The sequence below is a fragment of the Scardinius erythrophthalmus genome (assembly GCF_964197995.2).
Source record: "Scardinius erythrophthalmus genome assembly, chromosome: 20".
Classification (NCBI taxonomy): domain Eukaryota; kingdom Metazoa; phylum Chordata; class Actinopteri; order Cypriniformes; family Leuciscidae; genus Scardinius; species Scardinius erythrophthalmus.
The window spans coordinates 228,742-243,741 of NC_138240.1; the positions used below are offsets into that span (position 1 = coordinate 228,742).

At 47.2% G+C, this 15,000-nt stretch overlaps 1 protein-coding gene across 1 annotated transcript in view; it reads left to right on the forward strand.

Annotated features, from left to right (window-relative positions):
• commd10 (COMM domain containing 10) overlaps positions 1 to 15,000 on the forward strand; it is a 26,999-nt gene that overhangs the window by 8,082 nt on the left and 3,917 nt on the right. Inside the window, exon 5 of the mRNA XM_081348807.1 lies at positions 5,378 to 5,485. Within this exon, the coding sequence (XP_081204933.1) occupies positions 5,378 to 5,485 (108 nt within the window). The remainder of the gene's footprint in view (positions 1 to 5,377; positions 5,486 to 15,000) is intronic.

Sequence of the window (15,000 nt, forward strand, 5' to 3'; positions counted from 1 at the left end):
GGTCCCATTTTCTAAAAGAGCAACACGGGTGTGAGTGTGTCTTTTTCAAGATGCCATTCCATCCGTGCGTTTCTGGGTGCGGTAAGGCTCTGTCCCCCTCTGACGGTCACGAAAGCTGTATCACGTGTCTGGGCTTACAGCACGCTGAGGCAGCTTTGGTGGATGACTCATGTTCCCATTGCGGGAATATGACCATCTCGGCGTGGAGGTCGAGACTCGCCTTCGTTCGCGAAGGTGCAGTCCCCATCCCCAGGCCCTGCTCTAGTGTTGCTTCTGGGTTACCTTACCAGACGAAGCCTCGAGTGCTGTCTGGATCGGGTGACCTGAGGATTACGGTGAGGGGTAATCCGCCCGGCAAAGCCCCGTGGATCCCTCCCTCCTCTCTCACGCCGCAGCTGGTGGAGGCCTCCGTTGAGCGCGCTGGTCCCTTTGTAGTGGACCGACCAGCCGTCTCTTTCGGTGCCCCTCCAGAGGACAGGATGTCTATCGCTGCATCAGAAGGGGAGCTGGGCTCTGTAGATGACGACCCGGCTGCGCTGCCTCCCTCTAGGAGACCAGCGTTGCCCGAGCCGGATCCAGAGATGTCAGCTATGATGAAAAAGGCTGCCGAGGCGGTAGGGCTCGTGTGGAAAGAACCACCGTGTCCCGAGCCATCTCGGTTGGATGATTGGTTTCTCGGAGCGGGCCAGTCTGGTTCTAGTCCAGCCCATCGCTCCATTGCCATTCTTTTCTGAAGTGCATGAGAAGTTGACGAAGGTATGGATGGCACCTTTCTCTGCCAGAAACCGCCTGAGTAGCTCCTCCCCCCTCACTACCCTTGATGGAGGAGCGGCTAAGGGATATGAGGTGATCCCTCCGGTGGAGCTGTGTCCGGCGACCGCTGCCTCTTGGAGGGGGAATCCTCATCTCCCCTCTAAGGCCTGTAAGTTCTCGTCTGCTCTGACGGGTAAGGCTTACAAAGCCTGTGGGCAAGCTGCTTCTTCTCTGCATGCCATGGCGCTCCTGCAGGTCCATCAGGCCCAGGCGCTCATGAACATGCACGAGGGTAGTCCAGACCGTGAGCTCATGGGTGAGCTCCGCACTGCTACCAATCTTGCCCTCCGGGGTATGAAGGTTGCAGCTAGCGCGATCGATCTGGCGATGTCCACCCTTGTGGTCCAGGAATGCCATCTCTGGCTCAACCTGGCGGACATGAGAGAGTCGGACAAGGTTCGGTTCCTGGACGCTCCCATTTCGCAGGTTGGGTTATTCGGCGAAGCGGTAGAGAGGTTTGCCCAGCAGTTCTCTGCCGCCCAGAAGCAGACGGTGGCCATCCGGCACATCCTGCCCCGATGGCCTGCTGCTGCCTCCACCCGGTCGTCGGCGGTAGATCCTCCGCCTGATCGTCACCGAGGGCGTCCGCCTGCAGCTGCCTCCGCTCCCACTGGACCACCGCAGCAGCCTCCACCCAGGTCTCAGCGTGGAGCCGGCCGCAGGAGGGGCGCCCCGTCCGCCTCAGGCGCTGCCAAGCCAGGTGGCAAGCGACAGCGGAAATGCTGACCTGAGCGGACCACCCAGGGATGGAGGGTTGCTCTGGGTCACCGATCCACTCCCTTCATCCAGTGGAGGGCCGGGTGAAGCTTTTTTTGTTTTATGTGTGTGTCTGTTCCGCCGCTGACTCCCAAAAAAACGGAGCCAGTGGTACCCACATATTCAAAGAAAGAGTAATTCTCTATTCCTGGGCCCCAAGAGGGCTAGTCTGTTGGTGTGTGACCCTGTAAGGCCTTACACCCCTCAGCCCCCTCTTCTTCGCCAGCTGGCAGCTGGGTGCGTTTGAGGACCCGGTCATCCGCCTTCTCACGCTTCCCCTGCCACCCAGTGGAGTCAGGTAAGTGTTGCACAGCATACTCAGATCCCGCTGCGGGCTGCCTTCGGGCCTCTCAATTGAACCACAATTGTAAACGTTCAATCTTCAATCGCGCCTTATAATTCAGCCTCAATTATCACCCCGCAAGAACAATTACAGTGCTTTACAACTATAGAACAAAAAGAGTTAAATAAACGTATCACTTCATCTAAAACAACAACATGTTTATTAGATCCTATACCCACTAAACTACTGAAAGAAGTGTTACCTATAGTGGAAGAGCCTCTCCTCAATATTATTAACTCATCTTTATCTTTAGGTCATGTTCCAAGAACATTTAAACTGGCAGTTATAAAACCTCTCATTAAGAAACCACAATTAGACCCACATAATCTAGCAAATTATAGACCCATTTCAAATCTTCCATTTATGTCTAAAATATTAGAAAAAGTGGTGTCCGCTCAACTGGGCTCTTTCTTGCAAGAAAATGGCCGCACCATATTCTGGATTCAGGCCGCACCATAGCACTGAAACTGCGCTCGTTAAAATCACAAATGATTTACTTTTAGCTTCTGACCAAGGCTGTATCTCAATATTAGTTTTACTTGATCTTAGTGCTGCGTTCGATACTATAGATCACACAATACTCTTAGATCGACTACAAAATTATCACGGTGTTCAAGGACAAGCATTAGGCTGGTTCAAATCATACCTATCTGACCGCTACCATTTTGTCTATTTAAATGGAGAAAAATCGATCATAACTTCAGTAAACTATGGAGTGCCGCAGGGATCTGTGTTGGGCCCTCTGTTATTCTCAATATATATATGCTGCCACTTGGAAATATTATAAGGAAACATGGAATTAGTTTCCATTCTTATGCTGATGACACTCAAATATATATTTCATCACGGTCGGATGAAAACGCTAAATTATCCAAATTATCCAAATTGTGTTAAAGATATTAAAGATTGGATGACGTGTAATTTTCTTTTATTAAATCCAGACAAGACAGAGGTCATACTTATCGGTTAAAAAAACCGGCCACAAAACCTCTCACAATACAACTTTTACATAGTAGGATGTCCTGTTACTTTATCCTCTACAGTTAAAGACCTGGGTGTTATACTAGACTGCAACCTGTCTTTTGAAAATCATATTTCATATGTTACAAAAATAGCCTTTTTCCACCTTAGAAACATTGCTAAGCTACGTAATATGCTATCAGTTTCTGATGCAGAAAAGTTAGTTCATGCATTCATGACCTCAAGACTAGATTACTGTAATGCTTTATTAGCTGGTTGTCCTGCATCCTCAATAAACAAGCTACAGTTAGTCCAAAATGCAGCCGCTAGAGTTCTTACTAGATCAAGAAAATATGATCATATAACACCGATTTTATCATCCCTACATTGGTTACCTATAAAGTTCCGTATTAATTACAAGGTATTGCTACTGACATATAAAGCCCTAAACGGCTTAGCTCCAGTCTATTTAACGGATCTTCTATCGCCATATAATCCATCGCGCTCTTTAAGATCACTAAATTCTAGGCTTTTGGTCATACCTAGGATATCCAGATCCACCAAAGGAGGGAGAGCATTTTCACATTTAGCTCCAAAACTCTGGAATAGCCTTCCTGATACTGTTCATTGCTCAGACTCGCTCTCCCAGTTTAAAACTAGATTAAAGACGCATCTCTTCAGCCAGGCATTCATATAATTCTTTTAATCTTACAGTTAAATCCGACCTCTAGTTTATAAACGCCAGAGGAGAACTGGCCCCCGACTGAGCCTGGGTTCTCCCAAGGTTTTTTTTTTCTCCATTAGGTCACCTGATGGAGTTTTAGGTCACCATTAGGTCACTTGATGGAGTTTTTCGGTTCCTTGCCACTGTTGCCTTTGGCTTGCTCAGTTGGGGATATTTAATTTAATTTAATCAATCAATAAATACTATTGATCCGCATTACCAAACGTGGACGTTTTTTCCACTAGAAACAAACCTTGTGTTATTTTGATTTAATACTGTGAAGCTGCTTTGAGACAATCTGTATTGTGAAAAGCGCTATACAAATATACTTGACTTGACTCTCGAGCCGGATCCCTGTCCTCCACCTCGCTGCCCCACCTCGGGTACGTCTGTGGTTCCTGGCCCCTGGTCCGGTTTTGTCGAAGTCTAAAACGCTTCCAACCAATGCCCAGCCTGGCCTCATTCAGTACCTTCAGACCCGGCTTGCGATCCATTTTGCTCAGCTTCCACTCAGTGGCTCAGTGATATTCATATTCATACTTGAATGAAGCAAGAGCAAGAGCTCCTGTCCTGCTGTGTGTGTGTGTGCCGCAGTCCTATTGGCGAAGGACGCGTGCTAGCCGTTCCCTCGAGCCGTTATGGAGTCTGGCTTTAGAGCCTGCACTTCATTGTTCTGTCTGATGAATCTGTCCTGAACCTGAAAACCAGAAGCTGAGAAGATTTAGTTTGAGAAGATGAGACCCTTTGTTCATGTTGATCCTCCTGATACAGCTCTTGAAAATTAAACAAAGTCTAGTCATATTTATTTTGATAAATTACAGACTGTTTAAGAGCAGCTTCACAGTAATAAAGTGTTGATGCAAATTTCATAAGTTATGAGAGAAATTCAATTTCAGCTGTTAAGCAGCTCTAAAAACACAATCATTATCCAGCTCAAGTCTTTCTCGTCTGATAGTGTCAGTGCAGTCAGATCAATAATAATACTGGATATTAAGAGTCTTTTTAAAGTATAAAGTAGTGATAAACTCTAACATCAGTGCAGGTCATCAGAACAGAACGGGTGTTTGTTGTATGTTGGTTTCAGGACGAGTTATTATGGATTTCATATTTACAGTCAAACCTACATTTATTCAGACATCTTCAACATTTCTCACATTATCAGTTTATTCGCTATAGTTTAGAAAATGGTGATAAAATATGAGCAGAACTCAGTTGATATTTGACTGGTTTTGTCCGTCCTTCTGTTAGACTGTCTCACACATGAATTATGTTGAATATCTGTCAGCTGTTAAATTTAACTACACAATTAGATAATACCAGTTTAGCTCAACCAATCACCAAGCAATGCTTCACTGTGTTCAGTCTGTGTGTAAAAAGAGCATTAGCAATTAAAGAAAACACACTTCAGCAAAACATGATCAGCTCAAAGTGTCCAAATCAGTTTTGGTCCCAAATTGTTACTGGTAAGTCACTGTATGAAGAATATTCGGGTATGATATGTCAAAGTTTACTTTATTGTGCTCTCCTCACTCACATAAATGCACTATAGTGTCCTGATCACACTAGTGAAACAATATCAAAATCTGGTGTCTGAATAGTTTTTGGTTTGACTGTGTGTGTTATTAATGTGTGATGGCTGCTGAATATGAAGATCTTTCACCGTGCCACCTGTGTTCCCGGTGTGTGTTCCCGGTGTGTGTTCCCGGTGTGTGTTCCCGGTGTGTGTGTTCCCGTGTGTGTTCCCGGTCTGTGTTCCCGTGTGTGTTCCCGTGTGTGTTCAGCTGGATCAGATGTCGTGGCAGCTCAGTCTTCTCATGGCCCGGTCGGATCAGAGCCGGCTGAAGGAACCGCACGCCGTGATCAATCTGGGGCTCCGGTCGGAAGACGAGGTAAAAACTCGCTGGAACCTTCTGTGTGTGTGTGTGTGTGTGTGTGTCTGTCTGATGATCTCAGTGTGTCTCTCTCTGAGCTGCAGTTCGTGTGTGTGTCAGATGGTGGCGCTGTGGCTGCGCGTGTGTCTCTCAGAGTCAGAGAAGCAAACGTTTCAGAAGTGTGTTTTCCTCTCGTGAGGAAGTGAACTGATTCTCCGTCAAGAACAGATGAAGACACTCATCAAGCATCTGGTTTGACTGCTGACATCATTTCCTGTCAGTGTGTTTCTGTGCTGGTCATGACCTCTGACCCCTGAAGCCCTTCAGTTCAGCACTGACAAAAATTAACTGGTGACATTTGACAATTCTAAGTGAGGGCAATTAATTATATTCTTATTAGATGTATGCATCATCTTTTATGTCAAATTCATACATTTAATCAGTAAATATCAATTAGAACGCTATAGGCTGTTAACAGTCAGATGAAAACATGAAATATGAAACTAAAGCGCCAGCAGGGGGCAGCAAGTCTTAATGAGTGAATCACGGAGTTCAAACAGCTGATTCAAGTGAATCATTGATTCGTTCGCACACTGATTCAGTCAGTAAGGAATCACTCAGAGAATCAGCGGTTCTGTTGCAGGTTTGATTAAAACAGACAATGGACTGTTGTATAAAATAATATCACATCTGCGGTCATGCTGATATTCTGTAAAACATCATGCTTGCTCGTGTGATATTTCTAATTTAAATCATATAGAAATTACGATTTTGCCCCATATATTGAGTTGAGACTCGCTGTAACTCCTGCAGTTTCAGATCGTGTTGCTGCACAGACTCTGTCCACCGGTTCTGATATTAGGGTTTGGGTTTAGGCTCGGCTCCTGGTTCTGATATTAGGGTTTGGGTTGAGGCTCCTGAGGCCCCCGGGGGCCCGTCAGTGTTTACATGATGTTCAGCTTGAGGCCCTCGGGAGGAACATCGGCATTCCTGGGGGATCAAGAGCCTTTTGTTCATGGCATGTTGTGTGTGAGTGTATGTGTGTGAGTGTGCGTGTGTGTGTGTGTGTGTGTGTGTGTGTGTGTGTGTGTGTGTGTGTGTGTGTGTGTGTGTGTGTGTGTGTGAGTGTGTGAGTGAGTGTGAGTGAGTGTGAGTGCGTGTGTGTGTGTGTGTGTGTGTGTGTGTGTTTGCTGGAGAAACTGTTTTAACCTTGACCTGTGAACGAGTTTCTCATCATCATCCTTCAGTGGTGAACATCAGAACACACTCCGCTTTATCAGTGAAGTTTAGTCTATCTGTGTGTGTGTGTGTGTGTGTGTGTGTGTGTGTGTGTGTGTGTGAGAGTGAAGCTCTGCTGAATTATAGATGGAGGAGGAAGAAGCGCTCATGTGTCTCTCCACGAAACACGGCATTCTGGGAAACAGAGCTTCTGCACCTGAGCGTCACACTCCCAGTTTCTGATGTTCTGAAGTGATGATGAAGATTATGATGATGATGATGATGATGATGTCATTATAACCCTGATCGCAGTGATCCGTTTCATATTGAGACTAATAATAACGCGATTCCTGTCGGGAATTGACCAGTTTTTCTGCAGAAATGCATGAATGGTGTTTCCTCGTGTGTGTGTGTGTGTTGTGTGTGTTGAGTGTGTGTGTGTGTGTGTTGAGTGTGTGAGTGTGTGTGTGTGTGTGTGTGTGTGTGTGTGTGTGTGTGTGTGTGTGTGTGTGTGTGTGTGTGTGAGTGTCGGATCTTCAGCTGGTCCTGAAGCCCTCCTCGTCTCGTGACCCAGATGAAGATTCCGTGTGTCTCTGAGCTTCTCTCGTCAGCGCCGCCCGCTGAGCTCATCCATTATTAAAGCTGGAGCTGTTTACCTGTTTATGCAGAGAAACGTGTGTTTTATATAATCCAGGACATCAGGGACGCTCCGCCGCTCTATTCTGAGCTTCAGAAACCATAACCCATGAACACCTCCAGTCCTGAGATCCTCCTCGCTCCGGCTTCTTCTGCTGGGTGTGATGCTGTGATCTGGGTTTGTGTCAGATAAATCTAACTTTATTGAACCTTTAGACAGAAAGGTTTGCATGTGTGTTTGTTTTGTATCATATTTGATACACCAGGTTTTATGACTCATATAGTCTGATATATGAGAATATGGAGGGAAGAGACTGAGCAAACACCGCAGATGCTGATATCTGTACTCTGATATTTGTAATGTAAATCAATGAGATCTTTATAACAGTAAAGCAGATACTCGCATAAAATGCATATAAATATCAATATCTGCCAATAATATGTCTGATATTTAAATGCTTAGTTTTATGATCTGTAGTTTTAAAACATATAATGCAATGCAATATAATGATGATTGAGAGATGAAGAAATAAACTTCCTCAAAAGCTGATGATCATATTTCATACTGATGATTTTTCTAATAATGATGTCTGGATAATGGTCTCTAGATTTGCATTTTATAAAGATTTGATTTACATTACAAGCCATTAGAATTTGAATATAAATAATAAAATCTGCATCATATTTTTTCTCAGTCTCTGAATAAAACTGACTATATGAGCCATAAAAGCCTGGTGTGTATCAAATATAGTACAAAACATAAATACACATGCAAACTTTTTATACATATTTTGTCTAAAGGTTCAATAAATAAATCCATTTCAAAAAGTTATATTAATCTGGCACACACGAATCAGAGCATTACGTCAATCAAGGAAAGCTAAAAATAAAACTATACGCAGTGAGTGTGTGTGAGAAAACGTCTCGTCCTCTTCTCAGACGTCAGCTGGAGTGTGTGTGTGTGTGTGTGTGTGTCAGACGCATCTCGTGAATCATTCATACCTGCCCAGACTCGTGTACGGAGTGTGTTGGCCAGTTCGGCGTGATCGCACAGCAGCTTTACTGTAAGAGTCACTCGTTCAGTCTCGACTCGAGTTCTGTTCCTGCCAGTCGATAAACATTCTAATCTAGAAGAGAAGGTTCAGTACGGATCCTTAAATGTTCCGTCAGGAGCTTCACAAATAGAACCTGTCAGGCGTTCCATCATGGGAACATTTCATGTATTTAGTTAGCTCATTAATTCATTTAGTTTAAATTCATTTTTAATTCTAATTCTAAACAGCTCATAAACTTGAAATACCCTTCACACAACAAAGCATTATTTGTTCTCATATCGAATCTTTCTGGCATGTGGAACTGAAGCTTTACTCTAAGAGTGTAGTTTACTAGGAAGTGTGTGAGAGTGTTGAACAACGTCAATAACAGAAGCACCACATGTGAATCTGGCAAGCACAGATCAGTCCAGGCAGAACACAACGATCAGTTCTTCTGTAACTGAAGTCAGTATTAGCGTGAGTCGTGTGTGAGTCGTGTGTGAGTCGTGTGTGAGTTGTGTGAGTCGTGTGTGAGTCGTGTGTGAGTCGTGTGTGAGTCGTGTGTGAGTCGTGTGTGAGTCGTGTGTGAGTCGTGTTTGAGTCGAGTTTGAGTCGTGTCGTGTTTCAGTCGTGTTTGAGTCGTGTCGTGTTCGAGTCGTGTTTGAGTCGTGTCGTATGTGAGTCGTGTCGTGTTCGAGTCGTGTTCGAGTCGTGTTTGAGTCGTGTTTGAGTCGTGTTTGAGTCGTGTTTGAGTCGTGTTCGAGTCGTGTTCGAGTCGTGTTCGAGTCGTGTTCGAGTCGTGTTTGAGTCGTGTTTGAGTCGTGTTTGAGTCGTGTTTGAGTCTCAGATGTGTGAGCTCTGAGTGTGTGCGAGAGAGACCTAACAGAGAGATGAGTGTGTGAGTCGTGTGTGAGTCGTGTGTGAGTCGTGTGTGAGTCGTGTGTGAGTCGTGTGTGAGTCGTGTGTGAGTCGTGTGTGAGTCGTGTGTGAGTCGTGTGTGAGTCGTGTGTGAGTCGTGTGTGAGTCGTGTGTGAGTCGGTCGTGTGTGAGTCGTGTGTGAGTCGTGTGTGAGTCGTGTGTGAGTCGTGTGTGAGTCGTGTGTGAGTCGTGTGTGAGTCGTGTGTGAGTCGTGTTTGAGTCGTGTGTGAGTCGTGTTTGAGTCGTGTTTGAGTCGTGTGTGAGTCGGTCGTGTTTGAGTCGTGTGTGAGTCGTGTGTGAGTCGTGTGTGAGTCGTGTGTGAGTCGTGTGTGAGTCGTGTGTGAGTCGTGTGTGAGTCGTGTGTGAGTCGTGTGTGAGTCGTGTTTGAGTCTCAGATGTGTGAGCTCTGAGTGTGTGCGAGAGAGACCTAACAGAGAGATGAGTGTGTGAGTCGTGTGTGAGTCGTGTGTGAGTCGTGTGTGAGTCGTGTGTGAGTCGTGTGTGAGTCGTGTGTGAGTCGTGTGTGAGTCGTGTGTGAGTCGTGTGTGAGTCGTGTGTGAGTCGTGTTTGAGTCGTGTGTGAGTCGTGTGTGAGTCGTGTTTGAGTCGTGTGTGAGTCGTGTGTGAGTCGTGTCGTGTTCGAGTCGTGTTCGAGTCGTGTTTGAGTCGTGTTTGAGTCGTGTTTGAGTCGTGTTTGAGTCGTGTTCGAGTCGTGTTCGAGTCGTGTTCGAGTCGTGTTTGAGTCGTGTTTGAGTCGTGTTTGAGTCGTGTTTGAGTCTCAGATGTGTGAGCTCTGAGTGTGTGCGAGAGAGACCTAACAGAGAGATGAGTGTGTGAGTCGTGTTTGAGTCGTGTTTGAGTCGTGTTTGAGTCGTGTTTGAGTCTCAGATGTGTGAGCTCTGAGTGTGTGCGAGAGAGACCTAACAGAGAGATGAGTGTGTGAGTCGTGTGTGAGTCGTGTGTGAGTCGTGTGTGAGTCGTGTGTGAGTCGTGTGTGAGTCGTGTGTGAGTCGTGTGTGAGTCGTGTGTGAGTCGTGTGTGAGTCGTGTGTGAGTCGGTCGTGTTTGAGTCGTGTGTGAGTCGTGTGTGAGTCGTGTGTGAGTCGTGTGTGAGTCGTGTGTGAGTCGTGTGTGAGTCGTGTGTGAGTCGTGTGTGAGTCGTGTGTGAGTCGTGTGTGAGTCGTGTGTGAGTCGTGTGTGAGTCGTGTTTGAGTCTCAGATGTGTGAGCTCTGAGTGTGTGCGAGAGAGACCTAACAGAGAGATGAGTGTGTGAGTCGTGTGTGAGTCGTGTGTGAGTCGTGTGTGAGTCGTGTGTGAGTCGTGTGTGAGTCGTGTGTGAGTCGTGTGTGAGTCGTGTGTGAGTCGTGTGTGAGTCGTGTGTGAGTCGTGTGTGAGTCGTGTGTGAGTCGTGTGTGAGTCGTGTGTGAGTCGTGTTTGAGTCGTGTGTGAGTCGTGTGTGAGTCGTGTTTGAGTCGTGTGTGAGTCGTGTGTGAGTCGTGTGTGAGTCGTGTGTGAGTCGTGTTTGAGTCGTGTGTGAGTCGTGTGTGAGTCGTGTGTGAGTCGTGTGTGAGTCGTGTGTGAGTCGTGTGTGAGTCGTGTTTGAGTCGTGTGTGAGTCGTGTGTGAGTCGTGTGTGAGTCGTGTGTGAGTCGTGTTTGAGTCGTGTTTGAGTCGTGTTTGAGTATCAGATGTGTGAGCTCTGAGTGTGTGCGAGAGAGACCTAACAGAGAGGTGAGTGTGTGAGTCGTGTGTGAGTCGTGTGTGAGTCGAGTTTGAGTCATGTGTGAGTCATGTTTGAGTCGTGTTTGAGTCGTGTGTGAGTCGTGTGTGAGTCGTGTGTGAGTCTTGTTTGAGTCGTGTGTGAGTCGTGTGTGAGTCGTGTGTGAGTCGTGTGTGAGTCGTGTTTGAGTCGTGTGTGAGTCGTGTGTGAGTCGTGTTTGAGTCTTGTTTGAGTCGTGTGTGAGTCGTGTTTGAGTCGTGTTTGAGTCGTGTGTGAGTCGTGTTTGAGTCGTGTTTGAGTCGTGTTTGAGTCGTGTTTGAGTCGTGTGTGAGTCGTGTTTGAGTCGTGTGTGAGTCGTGTGTGAGTCGTGTGTGAGTCGTGTGTGAGTCGTGTGTGAGTCGTGTGTGGGTCGTGTGTGAGTCGTGTTTGAGTCGTGTGTGAGTCGTGTTTGAGTCGTGTGTGAGTCGTGTGTGAGTCGTGTGTGAGTCGTGTTTGAGTCTTGTTTGAGTCGTGTGTGAGTCGTGCTTGAGTCGTGCTTGAGTCGTGTGTGGGTCGTGTGTGAGTCGTGTGTGAGTCGTGTGTGAGTCGTGTTTGAGTCGTGTTTGAGTCGTGTTTGAGTCGTGTGTGAGTCGTGTGTGAGTCGTGTGTGAGTCGTGTGTGAGTCGTGTGTGAGTCGTGTGTGAGTCGTGTTTGAGTCTCAGATGTGTGAGCTCTGAGTGTGTGCGAGAGAGACCTAACAGAGAGATGAGTGTGTGAATCGTGTGTGAGTCGTGTGTGAGTCGTGTGTGAGTCGTGTGTGAGTCGTGTGTGAGTCGTGTGTGAGTCGTGTGTGAGTCGTGTGTGAGTCGTGTGTGAGTCGTGTGTGAGTCGTGTTTGAGTCGTGTGTGAGTCGTGTGTGAGTCGTGTGTGAGTCGTGTTTGAGTCTCAGATGTGTGAGCTCTGAGTGTGTGCGAGAGAGACCTAACAGAGAGATGAGTGTGTGAGTCGTGTGTGAGTCGTGTGTGAGTCGTGTGTGAGTCGTGTGTGAGTCGTGTGTGAGTCGTGTTTGAGTCGTGTGTGAGTCGTGTGTGAGTCGTGTGTGAGTCGTGTGTGAGTCGTGTGTGAGTCGTGTGTGAGTCGTGTTTGAGTCGTGTTTGAGTCGTGTGTGAGTCGTGTTTGAGTCGTGTGTGAGTCGTGTGTGAGTCGTGTGTGAGTCGTGTGTGAGTCGTGTGTGAGTCGTGTGTGAGTCGTGTTTGAGTCGTGTTTGAGTCGTGTGTGAGTCGTGTGTGAGTCGTGTTTGAGTCGTGTTTGAGTCGTGTGTGAGTCGTGTGTGAGTCGTGTTTGAGTCGTGTTTGAGTCGTGTTTGAGTATCAGATGTGTGAGCTCTGAGTGTGTGCGAGAGAGACCTAACAGAGAGGTGAGTGTGTGAGTCGTGTGTGAGTCGTGTGTGAGTCGAGTTTGAGTCATGTGTGAGTCATGTTTGAGTCGTGTTTGAGTCGTGTGTGAGTCGTGTGTGAGTCGTGTGTGAGTCGTGTGTGAGTCTTGTTTGAGTCGTGTGTGAGTCGTGTGTGAGTCGTGTGTGAGTCGTGTGTGAGTCGTGTGTGAGTCGTGTTTGAGTCGTGTGTGAGTCGTGTGTGAGTCGTGTTTGAGTCTTGTTTGAGCCGTGTGTGAGTCGTGTTTGAGTCGTGTTTGAGTCGTGTGTGAGTCGTGTTTGAGTCGTGTGTGAGTCGTGTGTGAGTCGTGTGTGAGTCGTGTGTGAGTCGTGTGTGAGTCGTGTTTGAGTCGTGTGTGAGTCGTGTGTGAGTCGTGTGTGAGTCGTGTTTGAGTCTTGTTTGAGTCGTGTGTGAGTCGTGCTTGAGTCGTGTTTGAGTCGTGCGTGGGTCGTGCGTGAGTCGTGTGTGAGTCGTGTGTGAGTCGTGTGTGAGTCGTGTGTGAGTCGTGTGTGAGTCGTGTGTGAGTCGTGTGTGAGTCGTGTGTGAGTCGTGTGTGAGTCGTGTTTGAGTCGTGTTTGAGTCGTGTTTGAGTATCAGATGTGTGAGCTCTGAGTGTGTGCGAGAGAGACCTAACAGAGAGGTGAGTGTGTGAGTCGTGTGTGAGTCGTGTTTGAGTCGTGTTTGAGTCGTGTTTGAGTCGTGTGTGAGTCATGTGTGAGTCTTGTTTGAGTCGTGTGTGAGTCGTGTGTGAGTCGTGTGTGAGTCGTGTGTGAGCCGTGTGTGAGCCGTGTGTGAGTCGTGTGTGAGTCTTGTTTGAGTCGTGTGTGAGTCGTGTGTGAGTCGTGTGTGAGTCGTGTGTGAGTCGTGTGTGAGTCGTGTGTGAGTCTTGTTTGAGTCGTGTGTGAGTCGTGTTTGAGTCGTGTTTGAGTCGTGTGTGAGTCGTGTGTGAGTCGTGTGTGAGTCGTGTTTGAGTCGTGTTTGAGTCGTGTGTGAGTCGTGTGTGAGTCGTGTGTGAGTCGTGTGTGAGTCGTGTGTGAGTCGTGTGTGAGTCGTGTTTGAGTCGTGTGTGAGTCGTGTGTGAGTCGTGTGTGAGTCGTGTGTGAGTCGTGTGTGAGTCGTGTGTGAGTCGTGTGTGAGTCGTGTTTGAGTCGTGTGTGAGTCGTGTTTGAGTCGTGTTTGAGTCGTGTGTGAGTCGTGTGTGAGTCGTGTGTGAGTCGTGTTTGAGTCGTGTTTGAGTCGTGTGTGAGTCGTGTTTGAGTCGTGTGTGAGTCGTGTGTGAGTCGTGTGTGAGTCGTGTGTGAGTCGTGTTTGAGTCGTGTGTGAGTCGTGTTTGAGTCGTGTGTGAGTCGTGTGTGAGTCGTGTTTGAGTCTTGTTTGAGTCGTGTGTGAGTCGTGTTTGAGTCGTGTGTGAGTCGTGTGTGAGTCGTGTGTGAGTCGTGTGTGAGTCGTGTGTGAGTCGTGTGTGAGTCGTGTGTGAGTCGTGTTTGAGTCGTGTGTGAGTCGTGTGTGAGTCGTGTGTGAGTCGTGTGTGAGTCGTGTTTGAGTCGTGTGTGAGTCGTGTGTGAGTCGTGTTTGAGTCGTGTGTGAGTCGTGTGTGAGTCGTGTGTGAGTCGTGTGTGAGTCGTGTGTGAGTCGTGTGTGAGTCGTGTGTGAGTCGTGTGTGAGTCGTGTGTGAGTCGTGTTTGAGTCTTGTTTGAGTCGTGCGTGAGTCGTGTTTGAGTCCTGTTTGAGTATCAGATGTGTGAGCTCTGAGTGTGTGCGAGAGAGACCTAACAGAGAGGTGAGTGTGTGAGTAAATGTTCTAACCCGCATCACAGAATTAAAGTTGGAGGTTATGTTCACTGAGAGGCTTTTCTGAGGTGAATGTGGCATTATTGTTCTCCAGCTGAAACACTGACTGCTGGATTATAGGAGACATGATCGAGTTCAGGTAGTTGTTCTGGATCTTCTGATGTTCACTGATGTTGATTTGCTGCTGTAACTAGTAGTGAAGAGGAAGAGATGATCGGTTCTTCTGTCACACACATTAAACACACACATACACACACACACACACACACACACATTTATTGACTGAATTTACTGATGAAGCTGAGACTTTGTTTCATATCAGAAGTATTAAAGCACAAAGATTACTGTGATTATTGGATGGCAGGAGCTACAGATAATGTTTGAAAACAGCACAGACTGAAAGATATTAGATTTAAGGAAACGATGTTGATTAAAATCAAGAAATGAAGTGGGATGATCCCGGCGTTCCTGCTACTGTACGGCTCAGTGGGATGATCCCGGCGTTCCTGCTACTGTACGGCTCAGTGGGATGATCCCGGCGTTCCTGCTACTGTACGGCTCAGTGGGATGATCCCGGCGTTCCTGCTACTGTACGGCTCTGTGGGATGATCCCTGCGTTCCTGCTACTGTACGGCTCTTCCATTCATCCGCTTTAGGGACTCGAGAACCTCAATATGAGGTCTTTCCCCTCAACGGCTCTCAAACAAACCCAGCGGCGTGAATCTGTCGCTTGCTCTGTGTTTCTCATGCAGGAACTCTCACACACACACACACACACACACACGCGCACACACACACACACGCAC